The sequence below is a fragment of the Onychomys torridus genome, chromosome 14 (assembly GCF_903995425.1).
Source record: "Onychomys torridus chromosome 14, mOncTor1.1, whole genome shotgun sequence".
In the NCBI taxonomy this organism is placed as follows: domain Eukaryota; kingdom Metazoa; phylum Chordata; class Mammalia; order Rodentia; family Cricetidae; genus Onychomys; species Onychomys torridus.
The window spans coordinates 70,218,309-70,234,063 of NC_050456.1; the positions used below are offsets into that span (position 1 = coordinate 70,218,309).

General features: G+C 42.9%; 1 protein-coding gene across 18 annotated transcripts in view; it reads left to right on the forward strand.

Moving 5' to 3' along the window:
* The window catches only part of Unc79 (unc-79 homolog, NALCN channel complex subunit), a 247,964-nt gene that overhangs the window by 117,927 nt on the left and 114,282 nt on the right, over positions 1-15,755 (forward strand). For all 18 annotated transcript variants that reach the window (XM_036205590.1, XM_036205592.1, XM_036205577.1 and 15 more), the window contains 6 exons: positions 253-443; positions 980-1,103; positions 2,617-2,757; positions 4,678-4,899; positions 7,765-7,992; positions 12,675-12,816. In XM_036205590.1, coding sequence (XP_036061483.1) covers positions 253-443; positions 980-1,103; positions 2,617-2,757; positions 4,678-4,899; positions 7,765-7,992; positions 12,675-12,816 — 1,048 coding nt within the window. The remainder of the gene's footprint in view (positions 1-252; positions 444-979; positions 1,104-2,616; positions 2,758-4,677; positions 4,900-7,764; positions 7,993-12,674; positions 12,817-15,755) is intronic.

The window sequence follows — 15,755 nt, forward strand, 5'->3', positions numbered from 1 at the left end:
GTTCTCACTCTGTAGACCAGGCTGGTCTCAAACTCACAGAGAGATATGCCTGGCTCTGCCTCCTGAGTGCTGGGACTAAAGGTGTGCACCACCACTGCCCAGCTCACTGATGGATCTTAATGGTGGCGTGGAGATTCCCACAGATCTCACCCTGGAGACCCTTGGCCTGGGACTCATTAAGAGGCCCATTCTCTTCTAAGAAGTCCTTGAATATAATTGTAAGGAGTATGTTTTGTTCTTTTGCCTTTGTAGGTTGGCGGATACTGGGATAAGTCCTGTAGCACAGTGACTCAGTTAAAGGAAGGTCTCAACAGGATTCTCTGCCTGATCCCTTACAATGTGATCAGCCAGTCTGTGTGGGAGTGCATTATGCCAGAATGGCTGGAAGCCATCCGAACAGAGGTCCCTGATAACCAGTTAAAGGAATTCAGGGAAGTATTAAGGTGGGTAAGTAGTTTAATGAAGTCACTAATTGTAGTGATATCTAACACTGACAGAGAGCATGTACTGAATACTGGGCACTCTGCTGACCATCTTATGTAATCTTTATAACTAACCATCCTGTGGAATGATGTGAAGTGCTTGGATAAAATGCTGCCAGAAACTGAGCTAAGATGGACTTGTTCTCATGGAGCAGTAAATGTCTATCATTCCCTTTGTTTATTTCCAGATACAGTTGCTGGGATATGTTGGGAAAGTATAAAGGGAAATGTCTTTAGATGCTGGGGCAGTTTCTTCTATTAAGCCCCACATGGGGATGAACACTAGTGTAATGTTATTATAACCATACAATGATTTCTATTTAATGATGGAAACTTGCTTCTTAAAGTAGTGAAACATGTGAATGTCCAATGAGAACACAAGGTAATTAATCTAAAGGCCTTAGCTCTCCAAGGTTATAGTTAGGAATACTTCCATGGCACCAGTGGTCTTTGGTGTGTGCCCATTGGTCACTTACTTCTGTTGCTCTGCTTTCCAGCAAAATGTTTGACATAGAGCTGTGTCCTCTGCCGTTTTCGATGGAAGAGATGTTTGGCTTCATTAGCTGCCGGTTTACAGGATACCCTTCCACCGTGCAGGAACAAGCATTACTCTGGCTTCATGTAAGTGGACGATGCCACCATTTGGAGTGGTCTTCTGGCCCCCGAGCTTTAGATGCTTAGGGGAAGGGGGAGAGCTTTTGTAGAGACTCTAACTCTTTGTGTTTATGAAAGTGTGCTGCAGGCTGGTGTCACATGTGTGGAGATAAGTGTCTGGATTTCGGACACATGTAGCTGTAGCTGTAGTGAATAAATGTACTTGGTAGTATTACCAAACTCATAGGGCCTTTTAGGCCTTGTGTTTGCCTATGTGTCTGGGGTTCAGAGAAATTGCCTTTTCCTGGAAAGATTGAGAAGTACTCATGGAGAGAATGGTTTGTGCTGTCCCATCAGCCTGGGATGATTTCCTCTGCTGTCTCCATCAAAGAGCACAAACTTAATCTTTTAAAAGCCTGCCTCGCAAATTACCTCCTCTCGAGTTTTCTGTAGCTCTCAGTCTGCCCAGATCCTTATTCCTTTCCTGTAGCATCTGATAGGCTCTCTTTGTGAATTCCCTAATAGGGTAGTTCTTTGGTTTGGTTTTCCTTCTGCTTAGAAACCCCTCAAGTTCAGGGACCACAGCTTATTTTTAAATTTATGGCCTAGTTAAGCCTTTCCTCCTAGCATTTGGATATGTATTTTATTTAATGAACACTCAGTTAAAAAATAAATAAAAATTGTGAGATTGAATACTCCCTATGAAGTTTAGGCAGTTTCACAAAATGAGGGAAGATCCATAGTTTAACTATGATTACAGATACATTTTTTTTAAAGTTTGCTTTTGTGGTGCTGGGGATTGAACTCAGGGCCTTCTGCATTGCTCTGAAGGCGTATGCCCATCCATTGAAGAGAATGGATAAGATGGGGCTCAATACTGACTCACAATAATTAGCTGTGGGAACACTTGCTGATCTCTTGTAGTATACAGTCGGATAAAGATTGGATTAGAAACAGACTTTTCTCATTCTTCCTTCCTTCAGGCAGACAGTGGGTAGAATGATACCAGTCACTAAATCCAGTGAAAGTGGCAATTGTTCCCAGAAAGCCATGAGGGGAGGTCTAAGGAGAAGAGGATTCATTTATTCTGTATGAAGAAAGGAAGCAAGGACCTCAGCAAGTTCACTGCAGAATGAGGTGTAGATGAGGCGTAGATGAAGGGCAAATAGCCCCAAAAGGATGCAAGCTTGCACCAGAAAGCAAGACAGCATGCAGTGTTCAGTTGGAGTGGGAGTGGGCCAGGGTGAGGGCTGCAATGATGCTAGTCAAGGGAAAAGGTTCCACAGAGCATGCCAGAGAGGACGCAGCATCCAGGGAGACAGTGGGAAGAACACAGCAGCTCACTGGACAGTGGGAGGGGAAATGGAAATTCCAAAGATGACTGATGTCCTTGGTGTGAGAACTTGAAAATGACTGTGCTCATCTGTGTGTGCTGACTGTCCTTCCATTCAGTAGTTTACGTAGAGAAAAACGTTAATTTAGTTTTCTGAGTTTGAAAACTTACTTTTTTTGGGGTATGTGTGTGTGATTTTTCCTTCAGGTATTATCGGAGTTAGATATCACAGTTCCACTTCAACTCTTGATAAGTATGTTTTCTGATGGTGTTAATTCTGTCAAAGAATTGGCAAATCAAAGAAAATCAAGAGCCAATGAACTGTCAGGGAACGCCGCAGCACGAAGGGTAATTATTGCCATGACTGTTCTTGTCCTACTTGTTAAGGCTTGGGAAACCCTTGCCAGCTAGTCTGGCCTCCAAAGCAGCATCATTAGAAATCTCTTTGGGAAGATTGTATCATGTTCCATTCCATTAATCTTTTAATTACATTAAATAAGAAAACATTTGTTAAAGACAGACTTGATATAGCCTTTAATCAGTAAGTTACTGTTTTCATTTCTTTTTAATTTAATTTTGCCTTCTCTTACCATTGAGAGATCAAGAGAGTAATTTTTTTTTTTCTGCTCATATTCTCCCTTTGGGGGTGGGGCCTTTTCCTGGTAAATAGAAATTCTTTTCTAGTTACTGGTGGATCAGTATTTCACTTTGAGGGAATAATTGGGGTGACTTCTTTTGTTTGTTTTGTGTTTGGGGAAGACACGGTGAATTGGTAGAGACTTCAAAAGCTACTGTGTTGTAAATCAGCTGAGGCCTTTTTATTTCATCTTTGTGGGTGAGAAAGTGCCTAAGGATGGTTGGTGTGCTTTATAACATATCCATGGAGGACCTGAAGGAGTTTCTGTAAGTGGAGGGATGTTCTCAGACCATGAGCAGTTCCTGAGAGGTGAATGTTCTCAACTCTCTGCATGACAAGCTGCTCCCCAGAATGCTCCCAAAGCCATTCCACTGACACTGGGGATCAGAAACCCTAATGAGGTCATGGGATCATAGGTTGTACTCAGTGCTGTTTTGAAAAGGATCATTGCTCATCTGTTTGGCAGGAACTGGTGGTCCATCTTGTTTTCTTCCTTTGGCAACTCAAAGGTTGTAGAGCAAGCTCAGGTGGCACAGCCCTTCATTCTGTGTAGTGTTAACACTGAACATCATGGAGTTATGAGACCCCATCATCCTCATTTTCACAGGTGCTAAACCTTAGATCCAGTGACGTGACACTATAAACTTGTATTCTGATTCATATGGGGTGATTGTCTTTACCTGGAGCTGAATAATGTTTGCTGTGCTTCCTGATTACTAGAACGGTCTTTATGGGATTACATGGGAGTTGAGCATGACATGTTGGACAGGACTCCACCGCAGAATTTATCGCCCTTGGTAAAAAGGGGAGGTTCTAGTGGGGATTCTGCTGGTAGAGTTATGAGAACGGTCAAAGGCACAAGGATGATGAAGCACCCACAGTCAGTGATAGCTCAGTCAGAAGCCACTGTACCTGCAGGCCTGAAGGATAAGGAACTCCGGCAGCCATCCTGGAGCTGGAACGCCACTCAGTGGCTGACTGAGGTCACCACAGAATGATGACCGCAGATGCACCGCAGAGCAAGCAGAAGTGGCAAGAAATTTCCCTTCCTCTTGTCTTGCCTCTGCAGCCCTGTTCTTCCGGTGCCTGCCATTGGCTGAACCCACCTGGACACCAGGCAGCAGAGGAGCCAGACGAGACATAGTAGAGAGCAGAGTAGAAAAGTGAGGACCTCAGCAGGGGCTTGGGCGGGCACACGGCAGACGGCCAGTGCAGCAGGTCCCTTGTGTCTCTTTTCATGAGTTTGGTCATTATAATCTGGGGGCCATTCTAAAGCCTTTCTGATCTAGAAGTCTACATTATAATTCTAAAAATTATCTTAACTGTGATACCTTTATAATTTCTCATTTTCAACATGTTTTCCATTTTTAGTAGTTTATTCTGGCAGCATTTGATGGGATGAAAATGATGGCAGACACCTTCATTCCTTAGGGCTCCAACCCATTTCCAGACAGCTAGTATGAAAATGTGGATGTTTTCCTTCCTTGTTTACACATTTTATGGGGAGGTACACCTGATTTTGGGAAGCCATTATGAGAGCAGGAGACTCCTTCTCTAGGGTCCTCACACAGCATGGAGAGCCTTTGGAGCCTTCTGAGGTCATTTGCATTTGCTGCTGTTTTTTCTTCCAGGTGAGTGTCGCCTCTGATCCTGGTCGGCGAGGTCAGCACAATATGTTGAGTCCGTTTCATAGTCCTTTCCAGAGTCCATTCCGGAGTCCCATGCGTAGTCCATTTCGTAGCCCTTTCAAGAATTTTGGACACCCAGGAGGAAGGACTATTGATTTTGACTGTGAAGATGATGACATGAATCTTAATTGTTTCATCCTGATGTTTGATCTTCTCCTAAAGCAGGTAGTGGAGCATGAGATCCCTTGAGGTTGGGCATAAGAGGACCCTGTCCTAGTGATTCTGTCTATGGGGTGGGCCTCTTTGCTCTCACTGATGCGGGGCAACATCAAGTAAGACGTTTTCAGACTCGGTGGGAATCTCCTCAGGAGTCTAAAAACAACTTATGTGATTATCTGCAGACATGTGAAAATGGATTGGAATCTTAGAAACACTGTTTTGGTTGAGTAAGTTGGATGAAAAACTGGATACTGCTATTGTTGGGAAAAGCACGGCAGACTTTTGTAGTGATGGGGATAATTTAGGTATGTTTTATAAACTGATTTCTGAAGGGAATTTTAGAAGTTGAAAGGCTCTGATGAGAAAGACATTTCCTTGTAATTTAAAAATCTGAAATTATTTTGGAATTGTAGAAAATTATAAGAATAGTCCATAGAACCCCCAACATCCTGCTCTCAAATTTTTCAGATGTTGTTGGCCCTGTTTTCTTAATGAATTGTTGTGTCCACGCTTCAGAGTGTATTCAAAATCAGAAAGGATTACTATCTAACTTAAGGAAAATTGCATGTTAGAATTAATATAACTGTCATATCCATAGCAAAACAGAAAATAAATTCAGCTGAATTAAAACTTATCTATCTATCTATCTACCTATCTACCTACCTACCTACCTACCTACTTATCATCTATCTACCAACCTATTATTTATTTATTTATTTATTTATTTATTTATTTATTTATTTATTGTGTGTGTGTGGGGTTACCTGCATGAGTGTTTAAACAGATATATCTTTTCAAACTCATTACTTTGTGTGATTTTACACATGTGAAAAATGTCATTTTTCACTTCCTGTCCAGATTTTGGTTTCTAAGTACTGCTCTCCAAGGGAAGGAACCAGGGTTCCTTAGACAAATGTCTAGTCCCAGAGTTGAGACAAGGAGGAATCTGGAAAAATCTCACACTGACAGAAATTAAGGAACCATTTTAAAAGAATGAGGAAGGCTTAGTGGTAGAGTGGGGACTTCCAAATGCAAGATCTGGGGTTTGAGTCCTGATACCACAAACAAGAAAGAAAGAGAATGGTGTGGACGTGTTAAAAGGAAATAGAGTGAGATTGAAGATGTTCACACTAACCAAACATGGAGTAGCCTGAGCAGCAGAAGAACTAATCAGAGCAGCAGATTATGTGAGTCCACAGGCACAGAAATAATCAGATGAAAAGCATGTAACCAGTAGAGAAGGAACAAGGGCTCCTCCCATGGGATTCTACACATTAACAAGTCCAGGAAAAAAGGATGGACTGGGAATATTATCATTTTTAAGGCCATTGTAATAGTGATTGATTCAGGCATGAACCATCCATCAGGTTAAAACTAGTAGCTGAGATTCTGACAAGAAACAAGACATCACACAGGGTAAGTAATAATTACAGAAGGTAAAGTGGAGCCCTCCCTTGGCGTCTTCAGGAGATTCCAGAACCATCCACAGACACCATAATCCATGGATATTCAAGTCTCATATAAGAAATGACACAGGAATTATATACAACACTAACTAATATAACACTATGTACATTCCATGCTTTGAATCATAGCTCTGTTATCTGTAGCACCTAATACGATGCGACTGTTATGTGAATAGCTGTTACACCTCATGGTTTAGGCAAGGAAAAGATAAGTCTGTACATGGTCAGGAAAGATGCAGTGGTCTTTTCCAACTATTTTTGGCCTTGGCTATGGTTGGTTATGCAGATGTTGCACCCCAGGGTACAATGCATCATTGTAATAACTTTCCAGTAGAGAGACTGATAGGATCACAAGTGCTCATCAGTAATTCTTCCCTATGCTTCCTGATATAAGGTTTTAAAAAGTGTTTAATCATGTGTGTATGTGTCTGGGTCAGGGGGCAGTGTGAGTATATGTGCTCCTGGAGTCCACAAGAGGGCGCTGGGTCCCTTGCAGTTGGAGTAATAGGCAGTTGTAATCAGCCTGATGTGGGTGCTGGGAGCTGATTCAGGTCCTCTGGAAAAGCAGCAAGTGCTCTTAAGTGCTGAGCCATCTCTACAGCCTCTGCCTCTTGATATAATAACCAGCTACAATATTGCATGTGTGAGCTTCCTGCCACCTCCCCCCAAATATGTGGCTCAAATCAGTTCATATGGAAAAAATAAAACAAACTGTTTGAAATACGTTTTATAAAAATAGTGGAACTATATTCTCAAAACAAATCAGGGCTGGGAATAAAAACAATCAAGGAACTATTCTAGAGAATGACTGAAGGGCTGGGGATACAGCTCAGTGGAACAGAGCCTGCCTAGCTGTGTGAGAAGCCCTAAGTGCAATTGCCAGCACCACAGGGATGAAAAGTCTCAACAAGCACAACGGCACCTGCCTTTAACTCCAACACTTGAGAGCATAAGACAGGAGGATTGCTGCAAGTTCAAGATCAACCTGGCCTACATAGTGAGTACCGAGCCAGACAGGGTTACATAGTGAGATCGTGCTTCAGAGAGAGAGAGAGAGAGAGGAGAAATGAAGTAATCTTGGATTGTTCTAGAATGAAACAAATAAACAAACAAATGGCTACAGAGACTGCTCTTCCAGAGGACCCAGGTTTGAATCCAAATATGTGGTGACTCACAACCATCTCTAATGACACACATGATTTTAAGGATAATCTATATACTTGATCTTGTATTTATACTAATTTTAGATGGATGCTAGAAAGCAGTGCGCCTTTGTCACTTTGAAGTATATATTGTTTTAAAGTAATTTAATTATTGACGACAACTATGCCAATAGAATCCTGGATTAAGGAGCAAACTATCTTCTTTTCCTTCCTCTCTTTCTGTCCTTTTGTGTGTCTTTCAGATGGAGTTACAAGATGATGGCATCACAATGGGTTTAGAGCACAGTTTGTCAAAGGACATTATTTCTATCATCAACAATGTCTTCCAGGCCCCCTGGGGGGGCTCCCACAGCTGCCAGAAGGACAAAAAGGCAAAGGAATGTAACTTGTGCCAGTCTAGTATCCTTTGCTACCAGCTGGCTTGCGAACTCCTAGAGAGACTAGCACCCAAAGATGAAAGCCGGCTGGTGGTAAGCAGTTGAAGAAATGACCTGGCTTGTGATAAACAAAGCCGGTGTGATGGGGATGTTTAACTCTTATCTAGGAAGGAGATGGGAGTGCAGGATACAGATGTTTGTAAACGGCCAAAGTTGAGTGGTAGCAGCCCCACTCACAGAGTTTTCCCGAACACAGAACATTGCTGGTATCTCTAAATGATTTTTATCAGTCAGTTATTTTTATGAAGTTTAAACAAAAATGGACATAGTGCATTATACAATGAATATGAAGCAGATTGTGTATGGACACTGATCCAAGCAACTCACCAACTTCATCAACAATGAAGGAAAGCCATTCTCTCTCCTGGTTATGTCCATGTTTTGCTGTCAGGAAAAATCACATAAAGAATTGACCACTGATGGATGCCACGCTTCAGTGACTCTGTACTTTAGCTGTTTTCTGTATAGCATATTTTAAAGGACATACATAACAGCAAAATACCCTCAGGCCATCAGAGGTAGATGAAACTGAGTTCTCCAAAGCCACCATCTGCCACCTTCTGCTTCTTCACCAATTGTTCAGGGTCAAAAGTTACTTCTCTAAAAAGATCCAACACTTTCTAAAGTATCACACATTGGCAATAAAGTGTGCCTTCAGCTGCAGTCTGTTGACCTTATCAGTCCTGTCTTAATATAATCTTGTATCTTAACACAGTCATTGGGAACCTACTATAAAACCCTTTCCCCACCCCTCCCCACTGTTCTCTCTAACTGCCCTCCACTATCCACCACCGTGAGCTTAGATGTTTTAGATCCTTCATGCAAATGAGAATAGGTTATGTTTGCTTGATCTGCCTCATTTATTATCATGGCATAATGCCTTCCAGGTTCATCCTTGTCAACTTAATTTAATTGAAAAGCAACCAAACCAAACCAAAATAAAACCAGTCACAGTAACAGATGGTGAGGAAATAGAGATCAAAGCCAAGAATTCTAGATAGGGTCTGTCTGGAGGTATAGCTCAGTGACAGAGTGTCTGCCTAGCACGCACAACGCCCTGAGTTCTATCTCCAGCACTGATAAAAACAACCAAAAAGCTGAGCGTCTTATCGGGAGCACACTTAAGTAAATGGAAAACCAGAAGCCAGTGTGACAGTATTGCAGCATGATCTGAACAAAGTAGCTATGGGGCACAGAAGAGGGACCTTGAGACTCGCCTCAAGGTGATGGGACCAGGAGTCTTTTGAGGGAGATGAGGCCTGAGTTTATAATCACTGTAAAGCTGATGACAATAAGAAGGCAGAAAAGAATTCAGACTTAGAGAAGTTCACCCAGATGATACATGGTCATTTATTTGTTAGTGGAGAAGCTCTAATCACCCTTTCAAAGGCCCGCCTCAATATCACAATGGGCACAATCTCAACAGGGTTTAAATAAACTAGCACACAGCTTGAATACCCAAGAAGAGCTGCCAGACATCATGAATATTGGATCTCACTCTTAAGAGAAAAGGTTGGAAAGAAAGAAATGCTTTGGAGTAGTGAACCCTGATTCTGGGAAGAATCAACTACTAAGAGGGTTGGAAAAGAGAGGAAGAGAAGACCAAAGGCAAACCCTCTAAAAGAAGCCAGAGTTGTGAGGAAAACCTGAGAGGAGTGGTAACAAAGAAGCCAAGACAGGAGACAGTGCCCAACAGTGGAGCAGGAATCTTAAAAGATCTTATTAATAAAATCAAACCTGAGCCAGGTATTGAGGTGAACACTGAGAGATCAGAGAGACAGAACCAGCCACATCCAATCTCACCTCGCCAGTTCCTCAGCTGATCCTGTTTCCTCAGACTGGAAGCCCCTGAGTCCTCATCCAAATGCATCTCAGCTGAACTGCTTCTTGAAAGCCTAAAAGCTTAACCAGGCTAATTCCTGGTCCTCACACCTTATGTACCTTTTTGCTTCCTGCCATCACTTCCTGGGATTAAAGGTGTGAGTCACCATGCCTGGCTGTTTCCCTGTGTGGCTTTGAACTCACAGAGATCCAGACAGATCTCTGCCTCTGAAATGCTAGGATTAAAGGCATGTGCTACCACTGCCTAACCTCTATGTTTAATATTGTGCCTGTTCTGTTCTCTGACCCCCAGATAAGTTTATTATGTGCACAACATATTGGGGGGCACAATATCACCACACAACAGGAGGGAGTACTAAGCCTCACATTCTGAGGAGAGGAAGAAGAAAAGTGCCCTGAGAATTCTGAAGTAGGAGGGTCCTTTGTGCCCTTGGAGATGGTGGTAACCAGGGGATGAAGGCAGGTTCCAGTAGTCTGTAGTTTGAGAACAAGTCAACTGAGTGACATCTATCTGAATCCTAGACATCTCTTGGAGGATGAACAGTAAAGGAAAGAGGCCACATGGGGTTGTCCTGGGCTCTCATCCTAGTGGGTTTGGGTTACCTAAGAAAGGAGGAAAATTAAGCATAAATGTAGAGAACTTGACCCACCCCAGACAATCCTTCATGTCTCTAATGTTCTCACGATGGTTGAGTCCTTAATATAAATTTGGAGTTGAAGCCAAGAGTTCTGTTTTTCTTTGAAATTCAGCTGGAAAAGAAGCTCTCCTGAGTAAAAGAGATGTCCGTCCTGGAACATGGTCTCCACTGCCTGTACTGGCCATCTTAGGGCTCTCCTCCTCTTCCTGGGTCAAGGAGAGGACACAGGGAGATGAGCCCACAGAGGATGGGCTGGCAGAAGGCTTGGGCTAGTTTTCAAGGCAGGTAATGCCAGTCCCACCACAATACCAGATCTGTAGAATCCTGGGGCTTGTAGATAAATCAGCAAACAGCAGACAACTGTCTGTGTGAAACCCAGCTTACAAAGTGACTGGCAGGCTTGTTTATAGGTTGCCTTGGAACAGAGCCAGCCGCAGGAAACCTGTGAAGCTGGCAAAGGTACTTTCCTGAGACCTTGATTGAATTCATTTTCTCTGCCAGTTAAAGAATTAAAAGGCAGAAAAATTTTGCAGTGCAGCAAGTGACAGCGGGGGAAATCTTAGACACAGCAGAGAGAACCAGCAGGTAAAGGAAGGCTTTTATTAGAGGTGAGGAAACACACAATATACACTCTCTCCCTCCCTTCACCTCTCTTTCTCTCTTACACACACACACACACACACACACACACACACACACACACACAGAGAGAGAGAGAGAGAGAGAGAGAGAGAGAGAGAGAGAGAGAGACAGACAGAGAGACAGAGACAGACACATACATATACAGAGAGAGACAGAGAAAAAGACAGAGAGACACACACAGAGACACAGAGAGAGACAGAGACAGACACATACCTATACAGAGAGAGACAGAGAAAAAGACAGAGAGACACACACAGAGACAGAGAGAGAGACAGAGACAGACACATACATATACAGAGAGAGACAGAGAAAAAGATAAACAGAGAGAGGGAGACACACACACACAGACAGAGACAGACACATACATATTCAGAGAGAGACAGAGAAAAAGACAGACAGACACACGCACACACACAGAGAAGGGAGAAAGGGAGTTCATGAGGCACACACAGGTAAGCAGAGAAGGACTTGGGAGAGCTGGAGGCTTCAAGGGACTTGGAGGGATCTTCCCCCTCTAATATAGGGTTGGTTAGTTTGATCATTGCTAGGAAAGCTGATGGGCCCCAAATTTTGACATAAACATGTCCTGACCAGGCCTTGAACTTCTCCAACTGTGTGGGCAAAGAAGTCCACTAGACCTTTAGGCCTTTGTCTCAGGAGTACGAGAAAAAAAGGCAGAAGTTTCCCATCTTTATCATCTGTTTGTAGCTTCTCGTCCTATCTCTCTGCCTATCCGCAACCTGTCTGATCCCTACCCACACTGTCAGGCATGGTCTTAGCACTACTTTCTTTCTGATGTCCTTTGCTGGATCTTGGTCTATTTGTTTTCAGATGACTGTCAAATAATTCCTTAAGAATAATTGTTGGTTCAAGTGTTAGTTAGAAGGACAGATTCCAAAGAGGATGTTTAAAGATAACACTGGGAAGAAAAAGGATAGAGTAGTTAGAGATTAAGTATTAAATAATAGTCATGCCTTATGTATTCCTCTACCTTGCTTACTGTAGATGTCTAAATGAGTACCTACAGTATTTGTCCCTTGTGATGGGCTTATCTCACCTGGCATCATGCCCTCAAGCTTCCTCTGAGGTGCAGCATGCATCAGTATCTCCTTGTAAAACCTAAGTAACAATCCATTGTGTGGATAGACGTTTTGTTGATCCATCTGTCTGTTGGTAGACACTTGAGTAGTATGTCTTTGTTCCCTTTAACTCACACATTGCAGCAGCTTCTTGCTCCTAAAACATTGATTTGTCCAGATAGCCAGAATTGGCATTATGTCTGAAAACATTAGCTCCTAAAATAAGCTGTGAATGGAATACTGATCTCTGGGACTAAAGGAAGGTAGGGGAGGGGGGCTGTGTAAGGAGATCAGGCAATATTTTCCATGTTTTTTTCCTTGTCCCTATTTCAAATGAAAGCAAATGTTTCACCAATCCCTGCTGCACATCTCTCAGTAGGGATGGATCTCAGTGTAGGCGCAGGCTCTTCTCTTGGCTAGCACAAAGTTGGATAGAACAGGCTGATCCACTTTTGCTGACTTAAACCAAGCTGTTCTTTACGGCCCCTCACATAGCTGCTTGTATTTATTGCAGGAGCCCACAGACAGCCTTGAAGACAGCCTCCTTTCTTCCAGACCAGAGTTCATTATAGGGCCTGAAGGAGAGGAGGAGGAGAACCCAGCATCCAAGCATGGAGAGAATCCAGGCACCCGTCCAGCGCCCTCAGAACATGCTGGTAGGTGAACTTGACTGATGGGAGTACAGAGTATGCACTTTCTGGTCTGTACAACTTCAGCAATTTGGAGAAGTTCAATGCTGCTTCCTTAGTGTAGACTGTACAGATAAAATATTTCCTACCACATAAGGAAGTGAACACCTCTGTTATGGCCCCAGGGGAATGCCAGTCCCCAAGTCTCTTCCTGGCCCCAGGATCTTGTTATTAGTAAAACTCATCCTGTTATATGGAGAGCTGATGTGAAGTTTACACAGTGCATCATATGCTCTGTGCAGAAGTACCTGAGAATGGCTGAGGTGGGGGATGCTAACAGTCTCAATAGCTACTTGGGGCATGTGGTCAAAGCATGTGCTTTTGGGTAGAGGCAGCAGAACTTGTGTCCACACAGCATCTGCATCTTAGGAGATTTGCCAAGACCTTAGACAGATGTACCTTGCCTAGCTGCCCTCCAGTGCTGGTCATCCCTTCTGGCTGGAAGGACAGCTTCTTTATATTTTCTTTAAAGACTATTGATGCATGAACTGAGGACATCAAGACTGCAGACAGATTGGAGAATCATTCCCTAACTCCTCACACTCAGAGTTAAGATGTGCCCTCATGCATGGGAAAGCCTCATTCCTAGATCCAAACAGTGATACTCTGGGGGTTTATACAAGACCTGAGACAGATTTGGGCAGCCTTGAAGAATTTCTACTCCTATGTCTTAGATTGTCTTGCTGCTGGAAGGTCCACTCTAGAATCAGGAAGCATGGGCTTTGTCCTTTTGGTGAACAGCAAGCATTCTTAGGGGGCTGTTTTCTGTGGTTCATGATAATGACATTATCGCTAAAAAAATTCTTGCTATCACAAACTGCTTCTACATGCATGGATGCTATAAATGGTTAATAGACTCTGACTATCTGACTCACTGTTTAACTCTATGGAAAATTAGAGCTGGAAGGAGGTGATATGTTTCACAGGTTCTGTAGTGGTAAAGGGTCCATGTTACTTCCTCTGCAACCTCCTCTATTAGGGTGGGAATTGCGGGAAAAGAAGGCAAATGAAGAAGCTTCCCATTCAGCTTCCGTGATCTGCCTTTCCCTATATAAATAATTTCTGTCTGTCTGTCTGTCTGTCTGTCTGTCTGTCTGCCTGCCTGCCTGCCTGTCTGTCTTCAACAATGGAAAACCGAATTCCAGACAGGCTAACTGACTTGCCTATGGTCCAATGGCTTATGTAATTCATTTATAATGTACACTCAATATGTATACAAAAAAATGAACAAGACTCTAGCCTCTACTTCCGGGAAGGGCCAGAGACTTAGGAAATCAAACACTGTAGAGTAAATAGTACTTAATTTTGTTTCGCAGCACTGGGGCTTGAACCTAGTGTCTTGTGTATGCTAGGCAAGGCCTCCTGGTCTCTTAGAAGCAATGGCCTTGCCTTATGGCTGCAGCTGCTGACACACAGGGCTGGAGTTATGTTTCTATTAAGCTTTATACCTAAGGGAATCAAGGGCTTCACTCAGGATCCAAAAATTTATACTCTTTCTGTGGAAATAGTTTTATTTCACAGCACACACCTCAAGTAATTATCACTTCTTCTTCTTGTTTTTAAGATAGACACTCACTATGTAGGCAGAGCAGGAACACACCATGTACCCCAGGTTTGGCCTTGAATTTGCATTAATTCTCCTGCCTCAGCCTTCTAATATATATTATATATATATCGGTTCTAGGACACAGCTCCTTCTTCTCTCTAAGTGCCCAGTCCCTGATATAAAATGGGATAGTAATTGTTCATAACTTATACATATCCTCCCATTTATCTTAAACCAGCCTCAGATTACTTGTAGTACTTAATTTTGTTTTGCAGCACTGGGGGTTGAACCTAGCGCCTTGTGTATGCTAGGCAAGGGCTCTACCATTGAGTTACTCTGAAGCCCTGTATTGTTTACAGAATAATGGCCTAAAAGAAAAACAAATCTGTGTGTGTTCAGAGCAGAAGTAGCCTGGCTCTCCAGTGAGCCTTGCTTTGTTGAGTCTGCATATACAGAGGCCACGTATATTCTTCCTTATGAAGCCAGTATAAATTCTGCCTTTGAAAATGTTTGACCCATGTCCTACTTCAAGGGTCCTGTCACAGCATCAGCCTGATTTCCTCCTTTGGCCTTTTAACACCTTGTAAAATGAAGTTATAAACTCTCTCTTGAGTATGTCTGTAATGCCTGCGCATGGGAAGCTGAGCCAGGAGAATCATAGTTTCGGAGCTGTTCTGGAGTATATTGTGAGATTCATATATATATGAATTCATTATATATACATACCAAAGCCAAAATGGGAAAACCAGAAGAACTCACCTCTCCTGAAACATTCCCTTGGATCAATGTTCTCTGCCACTCTGAGACTGGAGCCTCTTGTGCCCTGTGGCCATCAGTGGTGGTCCCTGGCTCCTCTTCAGGGAACCTGGGTGCTGCATGAATGGGCTCAGTGATTTACACATCCTTTACCTGTTTCCTCTTTCTGCATTTTGCAGGAAGATATGTATTTTTTATAGATACCAGCTATGCCTATCACCAAAGCTGTATGTACACATTAACCAAAATAGAGTTGGGCACTGATAGCCAAAGACACCAGGATAACGTGGAGGCTCTGCAGTGAGAAATGGAGACTGAGAATCTTTGATTTAGAAAGTTTCCTGTATTTCCTCATAGAAGGGCACGTGCTAAGGGCATTATCTCTCTCTTTTTTATACAAGTTTTTACTATGTAGTTCTGGCCGTCCTGTATTTACTATGCAGACCAAGCTGGTCTTGAATCTACCTGCCTCTGCCTCCAAGTGCTGGGATTAAAGGCGTGAGCTACCACGTCCAGTGTGCACATGGTAATATAAAAAACAAATGAAAATCTTCTACACACATGTAATGCATTGTCTACCTTTTCACCCCTCTCTGGTTTCATG